This window comes from Cannabis sativa, chromosome 1 (assembly GCF_029168945.1).
Source record: "Cannabis sativa cultivar Pink pepper isolate KNU-18-1 chromosome 1, ASM2916894v1, whole genome shotgun sequence".
NCBI lineage: Eukaryota > Viridiplantae > Streptophyta > Magnoliopsida > Rosales > Cannabaceae > Cannabis > Cannabis sativa.
In genome coordinates this window covers 29,394,294-29,414,274 of record NC_083601.1, presented here as the reverse complement: position 1 = coordinate 29,414,274, position 19,981 = coordinate 29,394,294, and the positions used below count along the sequence as shown (strand labels likewise).

Here is a 19,981-nt window from a genome sequence, read left to right as displayed (position 1 = left end):
TTGAGCAAAAGACTCTTTTCATTAACAAATACGCATACCAATTACTTTTATGTTACAAATACAGAGTACACTTAATAAGAGAGAAGAGTCTAATAGTACAATTGCCCAAACAGGAATAACTTGATCTACTTGCACTACAAAGTACAAAGCAACAGAAACATAATCGTCCTTAAGGCTACAAATGATACAAAATTGTGACAACTTATGCCTGCATTGCGACCATAATTTTCCCTTACAACCCAAAAATAGAACAAATGAAAAAAGACTAAAAATTTTCCAAAGCAGATTTTCAGCTGTTCCGTTCTGAACTTTTAAGGGGTTGATGATCCTTATCACAACGTTTTAAGAGGACCAGCCAACCCAGCAACCTTCTGCTCCCTGATCTTGTACAGAAACATTTATTTGCCAATTGCAATTTTCCTAAGAGCTTCAATAGGAGAACAAAATAGACATAATCTTTTCACTTCTTCCGTTGCTTGCTTTTAACTTTTATATATTTTCTGTTGGACTTGTCAACTCCACTGCCCCCGCTACCCAGCGAGAAGTTGCTTCCATCAGCCATTAGACCTAGATTACCAGGAGCCTGAAATGGAGAAGGGTTCTGTGGGTTAGACGGATTTGGTTGGCCCCCAAATTGAAACGGATTAACAACTGAGGGAGCTGGCGCTGAAGCAAATGCAAAGGCCGAAGGAGCTGGGGTAACATTTTGTTGCCCAAATCCTGGGACTGCAGGAGCTGATGCCTGAACAGTGTCCTCGGCCATGCTGTCTTCCATACTCATTTGATCATTGTGACCTGCCGAAGCACCAAAAGCAAATGTAGGACTGGCATTTCCAAAAACAGTCTGTGTCGATGCAGGACCTGAAGAGGAATTAAATAAGAAAGGAGAACTTGAGGATGCACCATTAGATGATGCAAACATGCCAGGCGCACCATTGGTGGCAGCAGGCGTTGATGCTCCAAATATAGACGGTGAACTGTTTGTGGTAGTGCTAGCAGCTGAAGTTGCTCCAAAGGCAAATGTGCTTGGAGTAGAGTTGAAATTGAATACAGGTGGAGATTTTGAAGGTTGCCAACTGGAACCAAACACACTAGGTGTACTGGTACTGCTGGAGCTAACCAAGTTGGCTTCAGACGAAGAAGAACCAAGTCCAGGAGTACTTCCTGAACTAAATGGTTTAATAGAAGTTGTTGAGCCGAAAGGAGAACTGCCAGAAGAGAAAGTGGTACTTCCAGATAGCCCAAATATTGGGGAGGATCCTGAAGAAGAACCAAATTGGAAAGGATTGCTCTGAGAAAATGTTGCAAGTCCAGTCCCGGTAGGGGAAGCCTGAGAACTGGGCACTGATGAAATCCCAGCACCAAAAGAAAGACCCAGAGATTGGGTGGTAGAAGTTGAAGAGGTGGCAGCAGCAGAAATCCCAAAGAGTGTACTCCCAGAGCTTGCATTGGTAGAAGGTGTGGCACCAACACCTGCACTGCTCTCATTACCAACAGATGAAACCTGCTCTGTCTTAATGGCCCCACGAGTGACATCAAAAGAAGATCCAGAAACTGGTGGAGCTGCAGGTGAGGCTGTAGAAAATTTAAATACAGATGCAGCTGGTACAGAAGAGGTTTCTGAAACTTGTGCAACTCCAGTTGATGTATAGCCAAATTTAGTTGCAGGGGAAACTGGTATTGAAGAAGTTTCAGAGGCTGGTGCAACTGCAGTTGAGTCAGTAGATGATCCAAATTTAAATACAGATGGAGCAGGTACTGAAGAATTTTCTGTAACTGGTGCAACTAAGGATGAAGCCTTTGATGACCCAAAAGGAGATACAGGTACTGCTGGAGCTGGTGTTGAGGTGGAGAGACTGCCACTGCCAGTGCCAAATGTAGTGGTGCTTGGAGTGGGAACATTGCTAGTACTATTTCCAAAAAGTGATCCATTTGATGTGTTTTGACTTGTACTGGAAACTACAGGAGTAGAAGATATCGAAGCAGAAAATCCATTATTAAGACCATCCCTGGGTGTTGTTCCAAAGGCAAATATATTTGCACTTGATGATGAAGCTGCAGATGGAAGTGCAGTCTCAGGTGTCCTAAAAGAAACTCCTACATTTGAATTATTCTTATCTGCTTCAGGTGACATTGGAACAGAATCTATTGCACCGGTTGCTGTTGTGGACAAGCTGTAAAGAGATAAGCAAACATAAAATGTTCAGAACAATTTCAAAATCACATAATAATTCAGCAGTCCCAAACTCAATCAGGGGAATAAAATGAGATGGCAAAGAATAAAAAAGAAAAAAAATCACTCCTCCATCTTCTAATTAAGTCTCAAGAAGTTGGACCCTACTAGCTATTACATGTGAATCAAACATTTCACATCTTACGATCTCACAAATTCATTTCACACCCAAATTTCTGCATCATGCATTGGCATTGGATCAACTGTCTAGACTATATAGCAATTCAACCACCCAGCAAGAAAAGAAAAAGGGGTAAAAGTCTACACCTTGTACACAGCACAAGTCCGTTTGCAACGACCAACAGTTTTAAAAACATGGCAAACAAAACAAGAAATACAGGGAAAAGGCCTACAAACAGAAGTTGTTGTTAAAGAATGACTGGTGCAACGTTTATCACAACAAATATAACTTCTATCCATAAATTTTGACGTTGCAGGTTCTGAGACATAATTAGAGTCTCTCAAAACAACACTACTAAGTAAAATACGGTCACATTCATGCAGACAGAAAATCATAGAAAGCCCCAAAGAGACAACCAACAAATTTATTAATTCAAATCTAGGTTCCCCAACTATCCCTACCTACAATATTCGTGAATCATAAAACTATAGCAATTACTGTGTAGGTGTCCAAAAGGACTGGAACCTCAATCATAGTCAAAGCAGACTACATGTCAGATCATTCAGCTACCCCCTCTTGAAAACAAAAGCCACATTCATAAATATAAAAACAACATCATTTTAATAAAAAACAATACTTACTTGCTTGAGGTTGCAGGCTTTGAGTCTAAAGCAACACCAAAGTTAACATTCTCAGATCCACTCGCAGAAGATGAGGAAAACAAAAATGGTGAATTTGAAACTTTATCAGCACTTTTGAGGCCAAAGTTGAAGGATGGAGCGGCAGCGTCTGTATCTCTTGATGATGCAATCTTACCCCCAAAGTTAAACATGGAAGTAGAAACGTTTGATTCCATCAGCGGAGTAGCACTATCAGTTATTAAGAATGGTACAGCTTTAGAATCAGTAGGTGGGGCTGTTGTGCAGGGAGATGTACTTGGGAGCACAATGTTGGCACTCTTTTCAGCAGTCATAGACCCAGCAAGAGTTCCTTTATCAGTTTTCTTATTAAATTCAGGTCCTGCAGGTTTACTTTCAGTCAAAGCTGAAGTTTTCTCAGGTATAGCATCTTCAGTTGCAATGCTTGTCCTCTCTATCAAAGAGGAATTCTCCTTTACTCTACCCTCACCCAATGAATTAGATGTACACCCATTCGAATGGATATCATCATCCAAGTCAACAAAATCCTGCAAAAAGTATTCATAAAGTTCAATAAAACTTTAAGCCATTTAAAGGTAAAAATGTACATGCGTAGCACAAGAAAAATGCAATCCATATTATAAGCATGTGGTTGATAAAGAAAAGGAGCCATAGTAAAAATTGGCGAGTATATATACGCTTGCAACTAGGCTCCTTGGTTAACCCTATAATATTTGGGGGACTGATTACTATAGTGATTGCTTTGTAGGTTTCTGAGAGAAACTCGAACCTCAAAAACTATGGGAGCAAACCACAAAGTAGGGGGAAAAACACAGATTTTTTCTAATAAAAGATTAAATACCAAGAATCAAATAAAGTATAAATAAGATAATACCTCATGGGCACTCATCCGAAATGTCTTTCTCTTATGTTGAGGATATGCAGCGGAGTTTAATGCAGCAGGTACTGAAGTTACACTACTAGGCACAGAATCTTTTCTAGGCACAATAGAATTTGCACCATTAACTTCTGAGGCAGTACAATCTCTATCATTCATTTTAGAAGTGGATTGGCCATAAGGAAAATCATGCTTAAAACCATTTTCTTTAGCCTTGTCTAGCCTTTGAGAAGTAAACTCCTGAGCATCAGGTATTCTCATATCATGTGAATTATCCAAAGACTTGTTATTTTGGATATCACTGAAAATTTTTGATGAGTCTACATCATCAAGGCTTTTCAAAGCCTGTCCACGTAGCATAGATGGTGACAGTTTACTAGGTAATTTATCCATTGAAGCATGTACCTTGGACTGAGATGATTTTTCCTTAGGTGAGACCAACTTATCAATTTGCTGCAATATTTTTGAGGCCATCTCACTGGATTTAAAGGGAACAGTTGTATTAGACACAACATTTTCCCCATTATCAGTTGATGGTTTAAAGAAGTTACGCCTAGGTTCACCAAATGATGGCTTCAGTGCTGAAGATGATGAGTTTTGACTTCCAGCTGAACCAAAAGGGCTACCGGAGACAGGTAAACTCAAGCCTCTTGGAGATAAAAGGTTTGGCTTCTGACGAATTTTACGTATAGCACCATAGGATCCAATGTCATTGTCCAAAACTGAACTTCTGCGTTTTGAAGACTGCATAGAATTTAATTTAAAAAATAAGTATCTTCTTAAAACTGTAAACAAAAGACATAATCGTAATTAAGTCAAGAAATGGTACCCCCTGTTTGGATCTAGAAAGCAGATTTTGATCAGGAGCAACTTGAGAAGATGATGACGGACCAGTATAAACATCAACTGCATTCTCGACATTCTGGTATGCAAACAGACTGGTGTAAGGTCCTCAATCACAAGTATTTGTAAATTTCAAAAACAATATTTACAAAAAATATACTAACCTTGAGGCTAGTGGTCTGATAAATCCGAGAATAAGGCGTCCGGGCCATACTATAAATAGCAGATCTTCCTCTAGACCTTGGGGTTATAAAACCATTTTCCCGAGCTTCAACATGGCCTGAAGTTCTTGGGACAAGCGGTGTAACAGGTAATTTCAAAGGAGAAGTTAGATTACGGGTGTACATAGCAGATGAATTCTCCTTTCCTGCTTGACTTTGAAATCCTGACATTAATGGAGATATTGGCCTTTTATGCATGTAAGACTTTGCAAGCTCTACCACATCAGTAGGAGAAGTAGCATCCCCTTCAAGGACCTGTCAACATTATTACATCTAACGCAATAAGGGTGATGTAAAAAAATAAATTTAGATGTTTTCTAAATTGCACAAAAGAAAAAATTAAACATAATTTAATTATCATACAGTTGAATTGACAACAGGAGTTGAAACAAACTGGCTTCCTGTCATATTTTCGAGCAACGCAGTTTTTGGCAATCCCTCGCTCTCTATCATATTTCCTCGGACAGAAGTTGTAGTAAATGCCTCCTGTCTATCAGCAGATCCCACTTCTTTCAAAGGAATCACTTCTGGCTTTTTCTCCTTATTTTCAACTGCCAAACCAACAGTTCTTGAATGTAGTAGAGCTGTCAGATGATCAATCTCAGATCTGCATGGCAATTAACATTTAATGACGTCAACATCACAATAAGGTCAGTTCAAGTGAAAATAAATACAAAAATAAGCACTCGTGGTAGTGGAAAAGGAGGCAATAACAATATCCTAACAACAAGACATACTGTTAACCAAGGCATGCAATAGTATAATAAAAGAAACAATAAAGATAAGTAGTCACAACATTAAACTCTACTAATAAATTGATAATATCAAAGGTGTCGTCAAGTGAGGCTGTATTGTACAAGGTAAAAAAACAGTACATTCAGCACAATAGTAACAACAATTTTAAAAATTTATTAATTTAATAAGAGGAAAATAAAAAAGTAAATGTGTGCCACAGAACACAACACAACAAACTTGCCTGGTAAAGGTTTTTTGCTGTAGAATTTGCTCAAGCTCAGTCAACTCCTCTCTACTAGAGTTATTACTTGGTCCATCGCTTTGGTCAATGGCTCCTTTTTGTGCTCCAGAAGAATCCTGTTCTCAATTGAAAAAAAAAAAACAGAATATGAACAAAAACTAATCAAAACAATAATCAAAATGAGATTACCCAGAAGTCTGATGTCTTGAGTAAATTACAGTAAAGTGTCTAATGATATGAAACAAGAAGTCTTTTAAAACTTGTCACTGACCAGGAGATGAAATGAGAAAACAAACTTAATAATATGCTCACGTTATTTTGGAACAACTTTCTATAAACATCTTACAGAATGTTCTGTTTACTAGTAAGAAAGCAAATAAGAAAACATATCAAGACCACATCCTCTCAAGTCTCAAGAGAAACGTACTCTCAAGTCACGATTTCAAACAGATAATCAATAAAGAGCTTTCAAGATAGTTCTGCCCCTTTTCTTAAGTCCTGTCTCTGACTCAGACCTAACTCAATAAGCACTAGATAAAATAAATGAAAATACCATGCTAAGAATGGTAATTTGAACATACAAAAGGCTAAAGAAAATGCTGGACCTACCTAACCTAAGCTTAAGTGAAGAAAAAACATACCCAAATAATGGAATATAAACTAACTGAACTTCATAGGCATACTTACTATACTGCTTTGTTTAGATTATAGAAATTTCACATATGCATAACTATAGATGTTAACAAATTGCAGAAGTATTCAAACTTACTGTGGCAACCGTTTCTTGATGCGTATTCCGTGCTTCACAGTTTGCCTCTGTATAATTTCGTTTAAAGTAAATAGAAAGTGGTTAGAAATCAGTGACTAATCCAAGCACGCAAAATTATGCCTGCAGCAAACTCTACTGCTAAAAGAGGAATAACTTGGACACAAGCACTAAGCAGAATGCGAAGAATGTGAATAAAGTAATTTTTATATGAAAATTACTGTGAATGCAAAAAATCTTGCTACTTGCTATTCAAGATGGTAATTAGACAATAGCCTGGCTGTAGATTTGTGAAGTGCGTAAACTTTCTTTTCTCTAAACTAGGCTCCCCACACCTAACTCTACAAACTCAAACCTCAAAACTTGTGCGAGCAAACCATATTCCAAACCATTTGACATTTGACCCATTCCTCTTGAGTCAGGCAGCAATAAACTTTAATTTACTACAAAGCCAGTTGAAAAATTACAACCGAACAAATCAAAGTATTTTGACTTCACGAACAAATTTTCTAAATTTTTTACTACCAATATAATTTCATACATAATTGGCATTTGATAATAATTAAAAATGCAGTTCTCCTGAGCAAAAGACTTAGCTCCTACAATTGTATCGCCAAACAGATTTGGCTCAATTTAATCAGCCTACTTCCGCAACATATTAATGTAAAGTGTTTTTCTTTTTTTTGTTTTAACAATATATTAATGTAAAGGTAAGCCAATCCGTCAAGAAAGAATCATCTTTCTACAACCACCCATCTGTTAGACCAAAAATCCCCAAAACCCTAATCTCGAATTAAACCCTAAAATCACCAACAAAGATATCGACAAACACACACACCGCTCAAGATTACATTACCCACATAAAGAAATATAAATAAATAACCTGGCCGTAACGGGGATGATGGAGGCTGAGGCTGCGGCTGCGGCTGAGTAATGCGTTTTCTGAAAACAGTGGAGAAAAGGCGGTGGGCGCTAGAACTAATGAGGCGGTGAGCCGGATCGACGAGCTTCGAGAGCCAACCTCCTCCATTGTTAGGGTTACGAAACACCGTGGGAGGGCGATCGTATGGCGTCGAATGAGTGGTCTTCCTAAAAGGCTTCTTCCGAAACTTACCTCCTGCCCCTAATCCTCCGCCTTCGTACGGTTGCTGCTGCTGCTGCTCCCGCCCCGTCGCCATGAGAGTGATAAAGATAGCAAATTTGAAAGCTTTAGGGTTTGAGTTCCGAGGGGTAGAGAGAGAAAACGGTGCAGAGAGAGAGAGAAAGTGCGGCAATAACAAAATTAGGGTTTTTAATTACAGAAAGAGAAGGGGGGAAATGAAAAATATAATAATAAAATATTTGGAAATGAAAATGAAAAAACAAAACAAGTGCGAATGTGGGGTGAGACAAAAGAAAATATTCTCAATATCATGTTCTACCTTTGCTCAAAATTAAAAATTAAAAATCTATCAGTTTCAAAAATATATATTTTTCTAAAAAATTTCTAAAGTATATTAATTAGTTAGGTGAAACCAAATAAAATACTTTTTAACATTTTGTCCCATTTAGGGTCTGTTTAGAAACAGCTGTGTAATTACTATGCAGTATAATTACTAGAGTAGTAATTACACTGTATAGTAATTACAAGGTGTGTTTGGATGTCAAGTGGTAATTAAATGTGAATTCCTAATATCATGTTTGACATGATAGTTAGTAATTACGCAATAAATTAATATTATAATATTTAAAAGTAAATTTCATCAATTAATAATATATAAATAAATAATAACCTCTTCATAAAATAAAGTCAAAACTATAACAATTTAGTAGCAAATATTTTAAATAATTTTTTTTAAGACTATCTAATTGCTCTTGCGTTCCATATATTTTGAGCTATTGTATCTCTAAAATTAAACATATATTGCTTGTCATCATCTGTTGGCCCGTCACCAAGTTCTTCATCTGAATCTGAATCAAAATCAATATTGTTCAAACTTTCACAATTTCCTATTTCATTTTCCATGTCCTCTTCGAAAAATTCATCATCCCAATTCCACTTGCGAATAAAGTTGTGAAGTACACAACATGCTAATACAATCCAACCTTGTTTTTTGATGATTGATAGAAAAAGGGAAAGTCAATACATTAAAAATAATTAAACATCATATCAATTAATTAAAATAATTTGAATTTATTTTTGGTATGTAATTACATTGTGTAACTACACCCAATTCTCATGGGGGGTATGAGAATTGGAGAGAGTAATTGAGGCCTCCCAATTACCTCTAATTACACAGTTACTATGTAATTACATGGCCACACAAACACTTCAAACTATGTAATTATCTCCAATTACATTCAATTCCAATTCCCAGGTGGCTTTCCAAACGCGCCCTTAACTTTCTTTTAAAAAAATGGTGCAAAAAAAACTTTCTTTTAAAAAAAAAATTAAGAAAATAGTTTCTATAATAACTAAAATAATGAAATTAATATTAAGGTGGCACTTTATCTTATGTCTAGAAATACAAGAAGTTGCTTATTATTTTATTTCTTTTTTGGCATTATTAACAGTGCATTTTGATTTAGGCTCTATATATTTTTATTTAATATATAATAAAAAAAATATTAAGTATACTATGTATTATTATTGTGGGATAACCCATTACTATGCTTATTGATAAACAATCTTACAATTACACCTCTTAATGTTGTTAATTAGACCATCTCTACTAGTGTAAATATATTTTCTTAGATTTAAATACTATATTGTCCATTATGCAAAACTAAAAAATAATAATATATTGTTAAGGATATAGTGGTACAATTTTTTATTATTTTATTAGACCGTACTAAATTGAGTAAGACCTCAAACCTCATCACAAATTCAGTGTAGTACAATATGGTGGAGGCCATTTACATGTACCATCAAATAATTCAACAAATTTATAAATTAAAACATTAATTAAAGTTTATAGCCAAAAATTCAACAGCAAACTATTAACAGCTATGTTACATGCTTCTTCAACTGAGATTTTGAGCTGGATACGTAAAATTTAAATGTAGTGATTGAATCGGATTGTCAAGTGTTAGTCAATGTAGCTTGTGGTGTGTTACAAATGACCTATTCTTTTAGTTTAATTATTTGAGATAGCAAAATGCTTATTCATGCTTCATTTATTTTTATCTAACGATATAGTAACACAATCACTGCTTATTTATTACTAGGTCGTAGTTATAGTAGGAGGGTGGCTTCTTCCTTTTGAGTTGCAAACTATACTTTTAGCTAATTTGCAAATATATATATATATATATATACTAGGTGAATGTACGTGCCGAACCACGTATTGCTAGTTTTATTTAAGATTTTGGTCTTTTTAAGATTGTGAATGTATTTTATTTTTAAAGATTACAAATTTTTTGTTTGAAAAAATTAAATATTTATATTTGAAATATTATTTAATAATATATTAAAAATAATATTAGTGTAATTATAAAATTGTAAATAAATTTATTATTGGAGTAGTAGATTATTCTATTTAGTTCTTTTTTTAACATAGCATTGTAATGTAAGTTTATATCTATAAATATTCTGTAAAGTGTTAATATTATATGAACATCTCCATTTATAAAGCTAAAAAGTGGGTCAATGACATAAGTGGTATATCTGCAATCACACAAAGATAGAAGTGGTATTTCTGCTTCTTATGCTTATCCAGAGAAAACATTAGATAACGTGAGGTTAACTTTAATATATAAAGATTTTCCTTTTTTAAAAAATAAAAAAAAATTATTAATATTCTGGTTTGTTAGAGATATATGTGGCTAAGATGATTTTTTTAATTTAAAAAGAAATTATTAATATTTAAAAGATTGTTTAATTTTTTATTGGGTTTATTTATTAACGTGAGATGAATATTCTTTTACTTTTAAGTATATTCTGTTAAACCAAGAAATGCCGTTTTTATTGGGTTTATTTATTAACGTGAGATCAAAGTTAAATTTAACAGAATATTCTTTTACTTTTAAGTACATTCTGTTAAACCAAGAAATGCCGTTAGATAGGCACTTTTAATATATAAAGATAAGAGTGTGTTTCGATGAGAGTAATGAAATAAAAATAAATGATGTTTCATTCATTTTTATTTTTTTTATTTATTGTATTTTAATAGAATATTTTTTTTACTATTTTGGGGAATAATTTTTTCATTTGAAAATAAGAAGAAAGATTATTTCAATTCATTGCAAGGTGAAGAAATATACATATTTTTATCCATATTATATTTTACATTGTTATTTTTCTTTTGAAAAAAATTAAAAAAATAAAATATCAACTATATTTATATGGCAGGTTAGACTAGAGTGAACGAAAAGAATAAGATAAAAAAAAAATACATTTTTAAAATTATTTTTAATTAAATTATAATTTAGACCAATTAAAAAACTAACAATTAATAAATCAATTAAAATTACGACTAACGAACTTAAGTATCGTTGATGCTATTTTTCGAATGGTAATGCTGCAAATTTCTCATATTATTATACCCTAACACAATATAGTATAAGATTATATTTTGTTGGATGGAAAGGAGACCATATGATGAGAAGAAAGGGTCCAAATACTCCAATGCTAATGGAGTGGAATAGGTGCAAAACAATCACTTTCTTCTATTGTTTTGTGCTTTCACTTGTATTTTAACTAAACTACATAAAAAACCTCACTTTATATACTGAACTCGAGTATTAACCGGTGGACCTACTTCTTCTCTTCTGTTTCACAATATGATTGGAATGAACTGAATCCAATGTAAAGAAAAGTTGAAAGACTTGATTCTTTTTTCTTTTAACAAACAAAATTTTAACATATTTGATAGAAAAACACAATTAATTTATATATCTAATATTATTTGAGATTTTCAAGATATTGAAAAGACCTCTGCACAATATTAGAATCTCACGAAACTATAACCATTGTTATTTAAGTACAAGGAGATTACCCCAACGTAAGATTTTAAAAGAACAAACCACTTGACTATTTGTGACATGAAATAAATAGTAAAATATTAAACTATAGGCTCGTTTGGAACGTCTGAAGTTGTATTGTATTATATTGAATTGAATTATATATCATATTTTTATATAATACTATTTTAAACTTTAATTTATATTAAAATATTATATATTTAAGTGTATTAAAATATTATATATTTAAGTGTTCATAAAAGTTAATACCACATATAATTTTACATAAAATACAATACAATACGACCTAATACGGAATTCCAAACGAGCCATATATAAAATATAAACTACTCCATTTATAACTAATTAATTTTAAGATAGAACTCCATAATCCTGGACAATTTGAACCATAAGTCGTATCAGGTTCGTCCACATAGCGATCAAACATTCAACAAAATAATTGAATTGATTGGAGGGGCATTAATCATTAAAACTAAGACTAGAGTACATTATATAAAATCTACATATCATAACTTATTTAATTTTTTAATGAAAAGATGACAATCCAAAATCCATTTCAAAAGATGTGTACTATGATTAAATATAAAATTTTAATGAGAGAAATGACACAAACAGACTTCATTTCAATTAACAAATTTGTAATCTAATAAATAATTATTACTTCTTTCATCGTATTAGCAAATTTCTTTTTTTAAGAGGCAGAATAGTTGTCACTGAAACACAACAAAATTATGTGAAAAATACTTTCATCCACTTTGATTCCAAGAAACAATTATGAGAAGAATAGTAAAGAATGAAGAGAAAATGATACAAAACCAAAGGAAGAAACTCAGAAACCAATTCGTTTAGAAAATTGGGTTGTTGATAAAATGTAGGTTCTGTGAAGAGAAGAGCATAATATATTTTCAATGAGTTTCATAAATTAAAGTAAAAGGTAAAGAAATCATTTTTTTTCTCTCATTGTGTACAAAATATAGTATGGCTGCAAAGGTCATTGCAAACACAAAAGAGATCTCCATGAATTCAAAGAAGAGCATAAATGAGCCCCGGCTATACCTTAGGCCAGCATTTAAGCTTCTTACTGTACAATCTTGATCTCTCAAGAAACTCTTATAAAAAAAATATCAAAAAAAAAAAAATACAAAGGAAGAAAGAAATAAGAACCTTGTTGCCAATTACGTAACTAAAGTTTGCGACCCTCTCTAAAAGCAATGCTGAAGGAATTTTGTAGGCCCTTCTTAGCAGGGCCACCAATAGTTCCTTTCTGCATCATGGCCACAAACTCGTTATAATCTATGCGTCCATCCTGCACGAAAATAAAACATGGGAGAAACAGTGAGGTTTTGGATGTGAAACGAACTGAAATGAAAGCCATATCGAATTAAAAACCATAAATTGCAGAAAACAATGCAAGCCTTAAGAGAGTGCATGCTTCATTTGAGTAGAGACTAAGATGTTTAAGGTAAATTCAACCACGGAACCAATTTAAATCTCTGAATTTTAATTTATAGCCATTCAATTAGTGCAGTAATAGTATAATCATCAGTTAAATACTTACATTATCCTGATCAACTTCTTGCATCATCTCTTCTAGGCGGACGTCCTCTACCCCAAACTCCTCGCAAGCATGTTGAAGCTCATCTTGAGTAATGTAGCCACTTCCGTCTTTATCAAAGTAGGAAAATGCCGCAAACAAATGATCTTCTCTCTCAATTTTGTTTAAATGCAAAGTGGCTGCTACAAACTCTCCGTAATCAATTGTTCCACTGTTATCTACATCTGCCTGCAATTCAGGAAGTAAAGTTAAACTAAGAATATCCAATGTAATATTCTCCAAACAATATATGAATGAAATATTTATCTATCATATCCTTGAGAGCTCACCATAATTAAAGAAGAGAATATCAAATTAAAAGGCAAGTAATATACTTACTTAGATTGCTTACCCTAAACGATATATTCTTAAGTGTAGGATATCAAAAGGAGAGCTTCTCAATAGTTTAGGTTTAGAATCATCTTTTAATATACTTACTTTTAGCTCTGAGAAAAGCTCAGTTTTTTCAGCCTCTTTATTTGGCATCTTAATAAAAAGAGCAAGGATATCCATTTTTCTAATAGTTTAGGTGCACAAAATCATCTTTATATGTATAGGAACTTACTGCTTGCATTAAATCATAAATTTCGGATTCCTTAAGATTAGCTCCAAATCTTTTCAGACCAGCCTTAAGTTCTTCAAAAGTGATTGAACCACTGTTGTCAGTGTCTATCATTTTGAACATTTCTTTTAGGCCAGCAATTTCTTCTTCAGATAAGCTCTCTGCAATAACCTGCCAAATGAGGGTTTTAAAATAATTACAATTCATCTATTCATTTAATTAAGGTATATAACAATTCATTTATCAAAAACATCCAGTGACTTACTCTAATAGCCATTTTCTTAAGCTTGTTCATTGCAGAGAATTGTTTCAACCGACTTAATATTGCAGAATCGAGAGGCTTGTCAGGAGCCACACCACCAACTTGAACCCAGGGATGGCCTGCAAGATATATAAACAGAAAATTATCAGTACAAACAGAATGTTGTGCCTAAAAACACCTTAATATAACATACTATATACACCGAAAATGATGACAAGAATTATTGATAAAGCAGCTGAAGTGAACAACTGGCACTCTTCAAAAAGAATTACAAACCCTTAAATTTCAGTAGTAAAATGTACAACACGTAGGAATCTATGCGCCAAGATCGGATAACCAATAAAACCTGTAATTATGAAAACAAGCCAATGAAAGAAACTCACACAAAACATCATGTGCAGATATCCGCCTCCTAGGGTCTCGAATAAGCATTTTCCTCACTAAATCTTTGGCACCTTCAGAAATACTAGGCCACGGTTCTGTTGAAAAATCGAGGTCACCATGCAACACTTCTTCAAATATCCCTTGCTCACTTTCTATGCAAAAACAAGGTGAAAGAAACAAGGTCATATAAAGACACATAAATGAAACATCAATACTAAATACATAAATGACTAACAAGAAAAATCAACTTTGAAAATCCTACCAGCCCAAAATGGAGGCACTCCACTTAACAGAATGTAAAGAATCACTCCAGCACTCCAAACATCTGCTTCTGGACCATACCGCTTGCGCAAGACTTCTGGTGCAACGTAATATGGGCTGCCAACCACATCACTAAATCTCTCTCCTGCAAATGGGAAATTAAAAATAAGAACACATTTCTTTTCATTAAAACTCTCATAAAAAGTATGCAACAGATCTAGCTCTATACTATCACACAGCCTGAAAAGTAAAGTGTAAAATATCATCTTAGAAACGTATACTTTTGTCTTGAACATCACATAGGTACTAGAATAATATACCTGGCTTGAAGAAAACAGATAAACCAAAGTCAATAGTTTTGAGAAGTGCATCCTCCTGCTGGTTGACAAAAAGAAAATTCTCAGGCTTAAGGTCTCGATGCATAACCCCCAATGAATGGCAGGCTTCCAAAACTCCAACAATAGTCCTAGTAAGGTCAGCAGCTTTCCTCTCTGTGTAATGCCCGCGTTGGATAATCCTGTCGAACAACTCGCCACCAGCGCATAACTCCATCACAACATGGACTGCCACAGCATCCTCATATGCACCTTTAATAGATATCACATTGGGGTGCCCAGCCAAATGGTGCATTATCTGAATCTCCCTCCTTACATCTTCCACATCATCATCTGTGACTAACTTCCTTTTCGCAATGGATTTGCAAGCATACTCTTTCCCTGTTGCCTTCTCCACACACAGAAATGTTGTCCCGAATTGCCCTTGGCCTAGTTTCTTCCCAAAAGTGTAGAACTCTTTTAATTTACCAGTTTTTGTTTGCAACACCGAACCAGCTCGAAGTCCAGCACTGGACACCCTCTTCATATGTGGGGACTTGTCGGCTTTTGGGGATTGTGGATCCTTCACAGGTTCAGGTTTCGGAATTATCACAGGTTCTGGTGGTTTGCTTTGGACTGGCAAAGGTGATTCAGGCTCCTTGGATGCCACATCATGAACACTTTCTCCATTAGTATGTTCTGAAACAGAGTCATCTGGCGATCTGCTCCGCCACATTGCAGCTGAAACGGATTGAAAGAATCCATTCTTGTTGATGGTAGGACCAACACAAGTATTCCCCATTTAATCCAACTCTTTAGTTCTTCCTTAACAATCTTAGTTTAAGTCCAAGATCTAATCCAATTTAAACTCTTCACACAGTACATACGATCCACTCTTCAGCATATTCAAGTCAAACCCCTTTTCACACCAAAGTTCAAAACTTTACAAGACGAACCATAACTGCTATTAGATAAAAAAGAAGGAAGAGAGCAATTGGTCAATTACGAGTAAAATTTCAAGAGTTCAAGCACAATTCTGTTCAAATCCATGATTTACACACCTAAATTGGTATAAAAATCAAGACATGAAAAACAAATAAATAAAACCCAACAAAGAAATATCAATGCTTATATTTATCAACGATTTAATCTACAATCACTAAGCAAAGAGCACCCGTCTTATAACTTTTGGGATCCCAGAACCAGTCAGTTAAAAATGCAAAAGATCATGTATAAGTACCAAAGATGAGAAAGTCAACAAACGGCAGCAAAAACAAATGTAGACCAAATAAACAAATCAAGTAAAAGCTCACCAAGCTTGATCAAATCAAAGAGAAGCAAAGCCACCCCATATGGATAAAAGAAAAGAAAAAACGAAAACAGAAAAAGGGTATATGGTAATGGAGAAATAGAGAGAGGAAAAATGGGTCTTGAGCAGTTTTGGTTTTTTTTTGAAGAATAGTAAAAGAAAGAGAAAGAAAAAGATATAGTGGGGTTTGGAGTTTGGAGAGGTTTGTCTGTACTGTGGGGGTGTGTGTATATTTCCTTTGGTTCTATCTCTCTATTAAATTAATGGGAAAAAGTTTTAGTGCTTGGAAACTTGGCGAAGTAAACGCGTTTGGTCGGACACTTCAATCCCGGAGCTGGACAGAACTACTTGGTTGATAGATTCAGGCAAGACTTCCCTGACCTTTTCAATTTTATTGGCCCACTTTTACTCCCCAATTTCCTAATATTTTTTTTTATTTTTTTATTTTGGAAAGTCTTTTTTATTTCTTTTTTTAGTCCAATTCACCCTCCTAAGTTCCCAACAATAAACTTGTTACTCATTTTATATTTTTGCCGATTTATTACTAATTAATTGTTCATTTATTATAAGACTAGGGAAAAGGGAATTGATATTTCATTCCAAAATTAAATTGAAATGAGACCTATACATACTTGCTGGAGCATTGCTATTAGCACCAGTGGTGCTTAGTACTTTCTCGATATGTCGCGTAATAATTGGCTAGCGATATTCTTTAAAAGCTATTATATTAAATTATATGGGACTCGATACTTAGTTGAACCAATAGCGATATTGACACATAAGAGGGTGTTAGGCACCACTAGTACTCTTTAGCATTTCTCATACTTGCTGCTATGTTAAGTTTGGTGTAATATGAAATAAATAATTGGCTAGAGTAGTATGTGTCACATTAATCTGTTTGGAACAATTCTTGAGCATTTAAGAATAAGAAACGTGATCGAAGCTGAAGCGATAGTTGTTGCCTAAGTCAAAGCAATAGACGAAGATGACATGATCGGTCGAAAAAAATTCAAGAATCGATCAATGAAAAATTAGAGAAAACGATTACTCTAATACCATATTTTAAAATATAAATAGGAGAATTATGAATTTTTATTAACTGAGAGTTTGTTACAAGTAGTTACATAATTAGTGAGAGTAGTAGTAGAGTATAATTAACTAATTAACAATTGTAAGTAGATGTATTTCTAACTAACTACTAACACGATTAATATTTTATCTCTTAACAATCTCATTTAACAAATCTCATAATATTTATGAACTCATGTATTTTAAAATTGTCGAGTCAAATATATATTATACGATTGAGAAGATACTGATAAATTCGCGAATAATCTAACAACGATCATATAATGCATTTATAGCATAAAAGATAAAAAATAAAATAATAATAAAAAAAAACATGTAAATCAATTGAAAAAGATATTACTCTATATATGGGTTGACCAAATTGTTGTCTAATGAAGGTAGTTGTTTTCCACTTAATATTTTTACAGCTTAAATTATCGGCTTCTTTCTTCCCTTTTAATATTTTTTACCTTATTTTAGTAAATTTTTATTGTTATTCCTTCACAATGTTTTCATATAATTTTGGAATTTTTACATAAAGTAGTTAAAGTTGCACTTTTTTTTTTCTTTTTTACATTTTTTATATTTTTTTAAGAATTTTTACTTGTACTTTTTTAAGAAAAATAATATTATTTATATGTTATTTTTATTACTAATAATGTGAAAATAACTGAAAACCAACTATTTGTCTTTTTGTAAACCTTTTGTTAGTTTTTGGTGTTTATGAAAATATTGCTAAATTTTTTATATATTTTATTCTTGAAATTTGATTTTTCTTGGTTTTTGTTGAATCTATGAGTCTAAGGCAATTCTACCAAGATTGCTCTATGATCCAAAGTAAAACAGTCGAGATGATTTGTAATAATTGGTTGGAAAATTGATGCCCAATGATCATTGACAAAACACCAATCAAATCATTTTTTTATTGTGTAAATTAAATATTTGCTTTTTGCCCAAGTAAAAAGATCCCAAATATATGGTTATAAAATGAATAGTGATCAAGAACAGTTCGAAAAAGTTTCATTTGAGCATTATTCCTTAAAAGTCCTCTTTGTTTGTCTTGGTTGGATAAGATCTTGTTGAAATCTCTAATGGCTAATCATAGTAGCAGTGGAGAGAGATTTTTTAAACGTTTCGAAAGAGTCCAAGTATGCATTATTTGCTGTGTTTGTGGTGCGTCGTAAAAAGTAGTAAAGTGCTAACTTTTTTTTGATTTAAGCGTTTATATACTACAACCATATTTTACTTGGGACTCGAACCCAGGATCTCCAAGACACACACACCCACCTATGGCCACTTGAGTTAGCCTCAAGTGGTTCAGTAAAATGCTAACTTAATCCCACATTAAAAGTCATGTAACAATCAAAAATATTTGCATTAAAGATGAAACGAGTTACATCGACATCATCCTTCCATAACAACAACATAAGACCTCTACTTAAGCCTACTCGAGAGACTTCAAATCCGTTATTAAAATATAAATTTTGGCAAAAACAAAAAAATATATTACTACTGAGTTTAGTCTCCATTTAAAATGAAACATGAGGAGAGTGCTCTTTGACAAGCAACCAAAGATGACGGAAAGCACTCGGGTTGCCCAAACTCTGAGCATTTCAACTAATGATTTTTATAGTTGAGCGCGAGACTGAAGACAAGCCACCACAAATTTGTCTTGAGAGCCAGCCAAATCAATGTCATCATCGGAGACGGTCAGTTGGTATTCAACTTTAGTAAATAAATTTGAATTGAATGTTGATGTATTTGTACCTCGAAAAAAAAAAGTCACTTTCAAAATTTATTTAAATAATTTTTTTTAATAATACTCTATTTGTATTTCTATCATTAATATTTTAGAACCCAAATCCAGACGTGGACTTGGAACCAGACTTAGAACTCGAACCCAAACATGGACCCGGACACGAACTCAGAACTCAAACCCTGACCCAAACTCAAACTCGAATCTCGACTCGGACCTTGACCTACACCCGAGACCCAACCACTTTCTCTAAACTCAATTTCTTATTGGGCAAATACCATTTTGGACTAGGGGTGTACGTCGGTCGGTTTGGTCGGTTTATGCTATATTTTATTCAACCCAATATAAAGATCGGGTTACAAAAATCTAAGTGCACCCCCCCCCCCCCCCCAATTAAGAAAAAAAAGAAAATAGTAATCTGTCCAATGAAATTGGTCAGTTTGGTCGGGTTAACCAGCCTAAACCGACCACTAATATTTTTTTTTTAATTTTTTTTTATTTTACATTCAATTGTTATATTTTAGTTAATTGTAATAATAATACAAATATATATATATATGTGCACTCTTAATGGGTATTACCATGAATGAGTAAAATTAGAAAAAAAAATGAGTTTTTATGCTTAATTTTTCTATCTAAATAGAAAAATCTCTCACTTTTACATCATATGGGCTGAGATTGTTCCATCGGTTGAAAAAAAATTAAAAAAAAAAAGATAAGTAAAAGTTGAGTTTCACTTAAATATTTTTATATGAACATATTTTTGATATAGTATAAAAAGTGATATTTTTTTTAATTAAGCAGTTAAACTAA

General features: G+C 33.5%; 2 protein-coding genes across 3 annotated transcripts; both read right to left on the bottom strand.

Moving 5' to 3' along the window:
* On the bottom strand, positions 1 to 8,101 carry LOC115705380 (nuclear pore complex protein NUP1). The gene is made up of 9 exons (XM_030632711.2): positions 7,580 to 8,101; positions 6,700 to 6,746; positions 5,931 to 6,046; positions 5,318 to 5,561; positions 4,898 to 5,209; positions 4,720 to 4,812; positions 3,888 to 4,634; positions 2,996 to 3,540; positions 1 to 2,174 (listed from the first exon to the last, which is right to left on the bottom strand). Exons 1-9 carry the CDS (start codon positions 7,872 to 7,874, stop codon positions 461 to 463), a joined length of 4,113 nt encoding a protein of 1,370 aa, XP_030488571.2. The 5' UTR covers positions 7,875 to 8,101; the 3' UTR covers positions 1 to 460.
* A 4,459-nt stretch (positions 8,102 to 12,560) lies between these two features.
* Positions 12,561 to 16,764, bottom strand: LOC115705375 (calcium-dependent protein kinase 1). Of its 2 annotated transcripts, none has more exons than XM_030632703.2 (8): positions 16,349 to 16,764; positions 15,042 to 15,999; positions 14,723 to 14,866; positions 14,460 to 14,612; positions 14,080 to 14,195; positions 13,818 to 13,985; positions 13,217 to 13,441; positions 12,561 to 12,964 (listed from the first exon to the last, which is right to left on the bottom strand). In XM_030632703.2, exons 2-8 carry the CDS (start codon positions 15,835 to 15,837, stop codon positions 12,842 to 12,844), a joined length of 1,725 nt encoding a protein of 574 aa, XP_030488563.2. In that variant the 5' UTR covers positions 15,838 to 15,999; positions 16,349 to 16,764; the 3' UTR covers positions 12,561 to 12,841. The 2 variants fall into 2 exon arrangements, with proteins under 2 accessions (XP_030488563.2, XP_030488562.2); XM_030632702.2 differs by having other exon boundaries at positions 15,042 to 15,996.
* Positions 16,765 to 19,981: the final 3,217 nt, after the last annotated feature.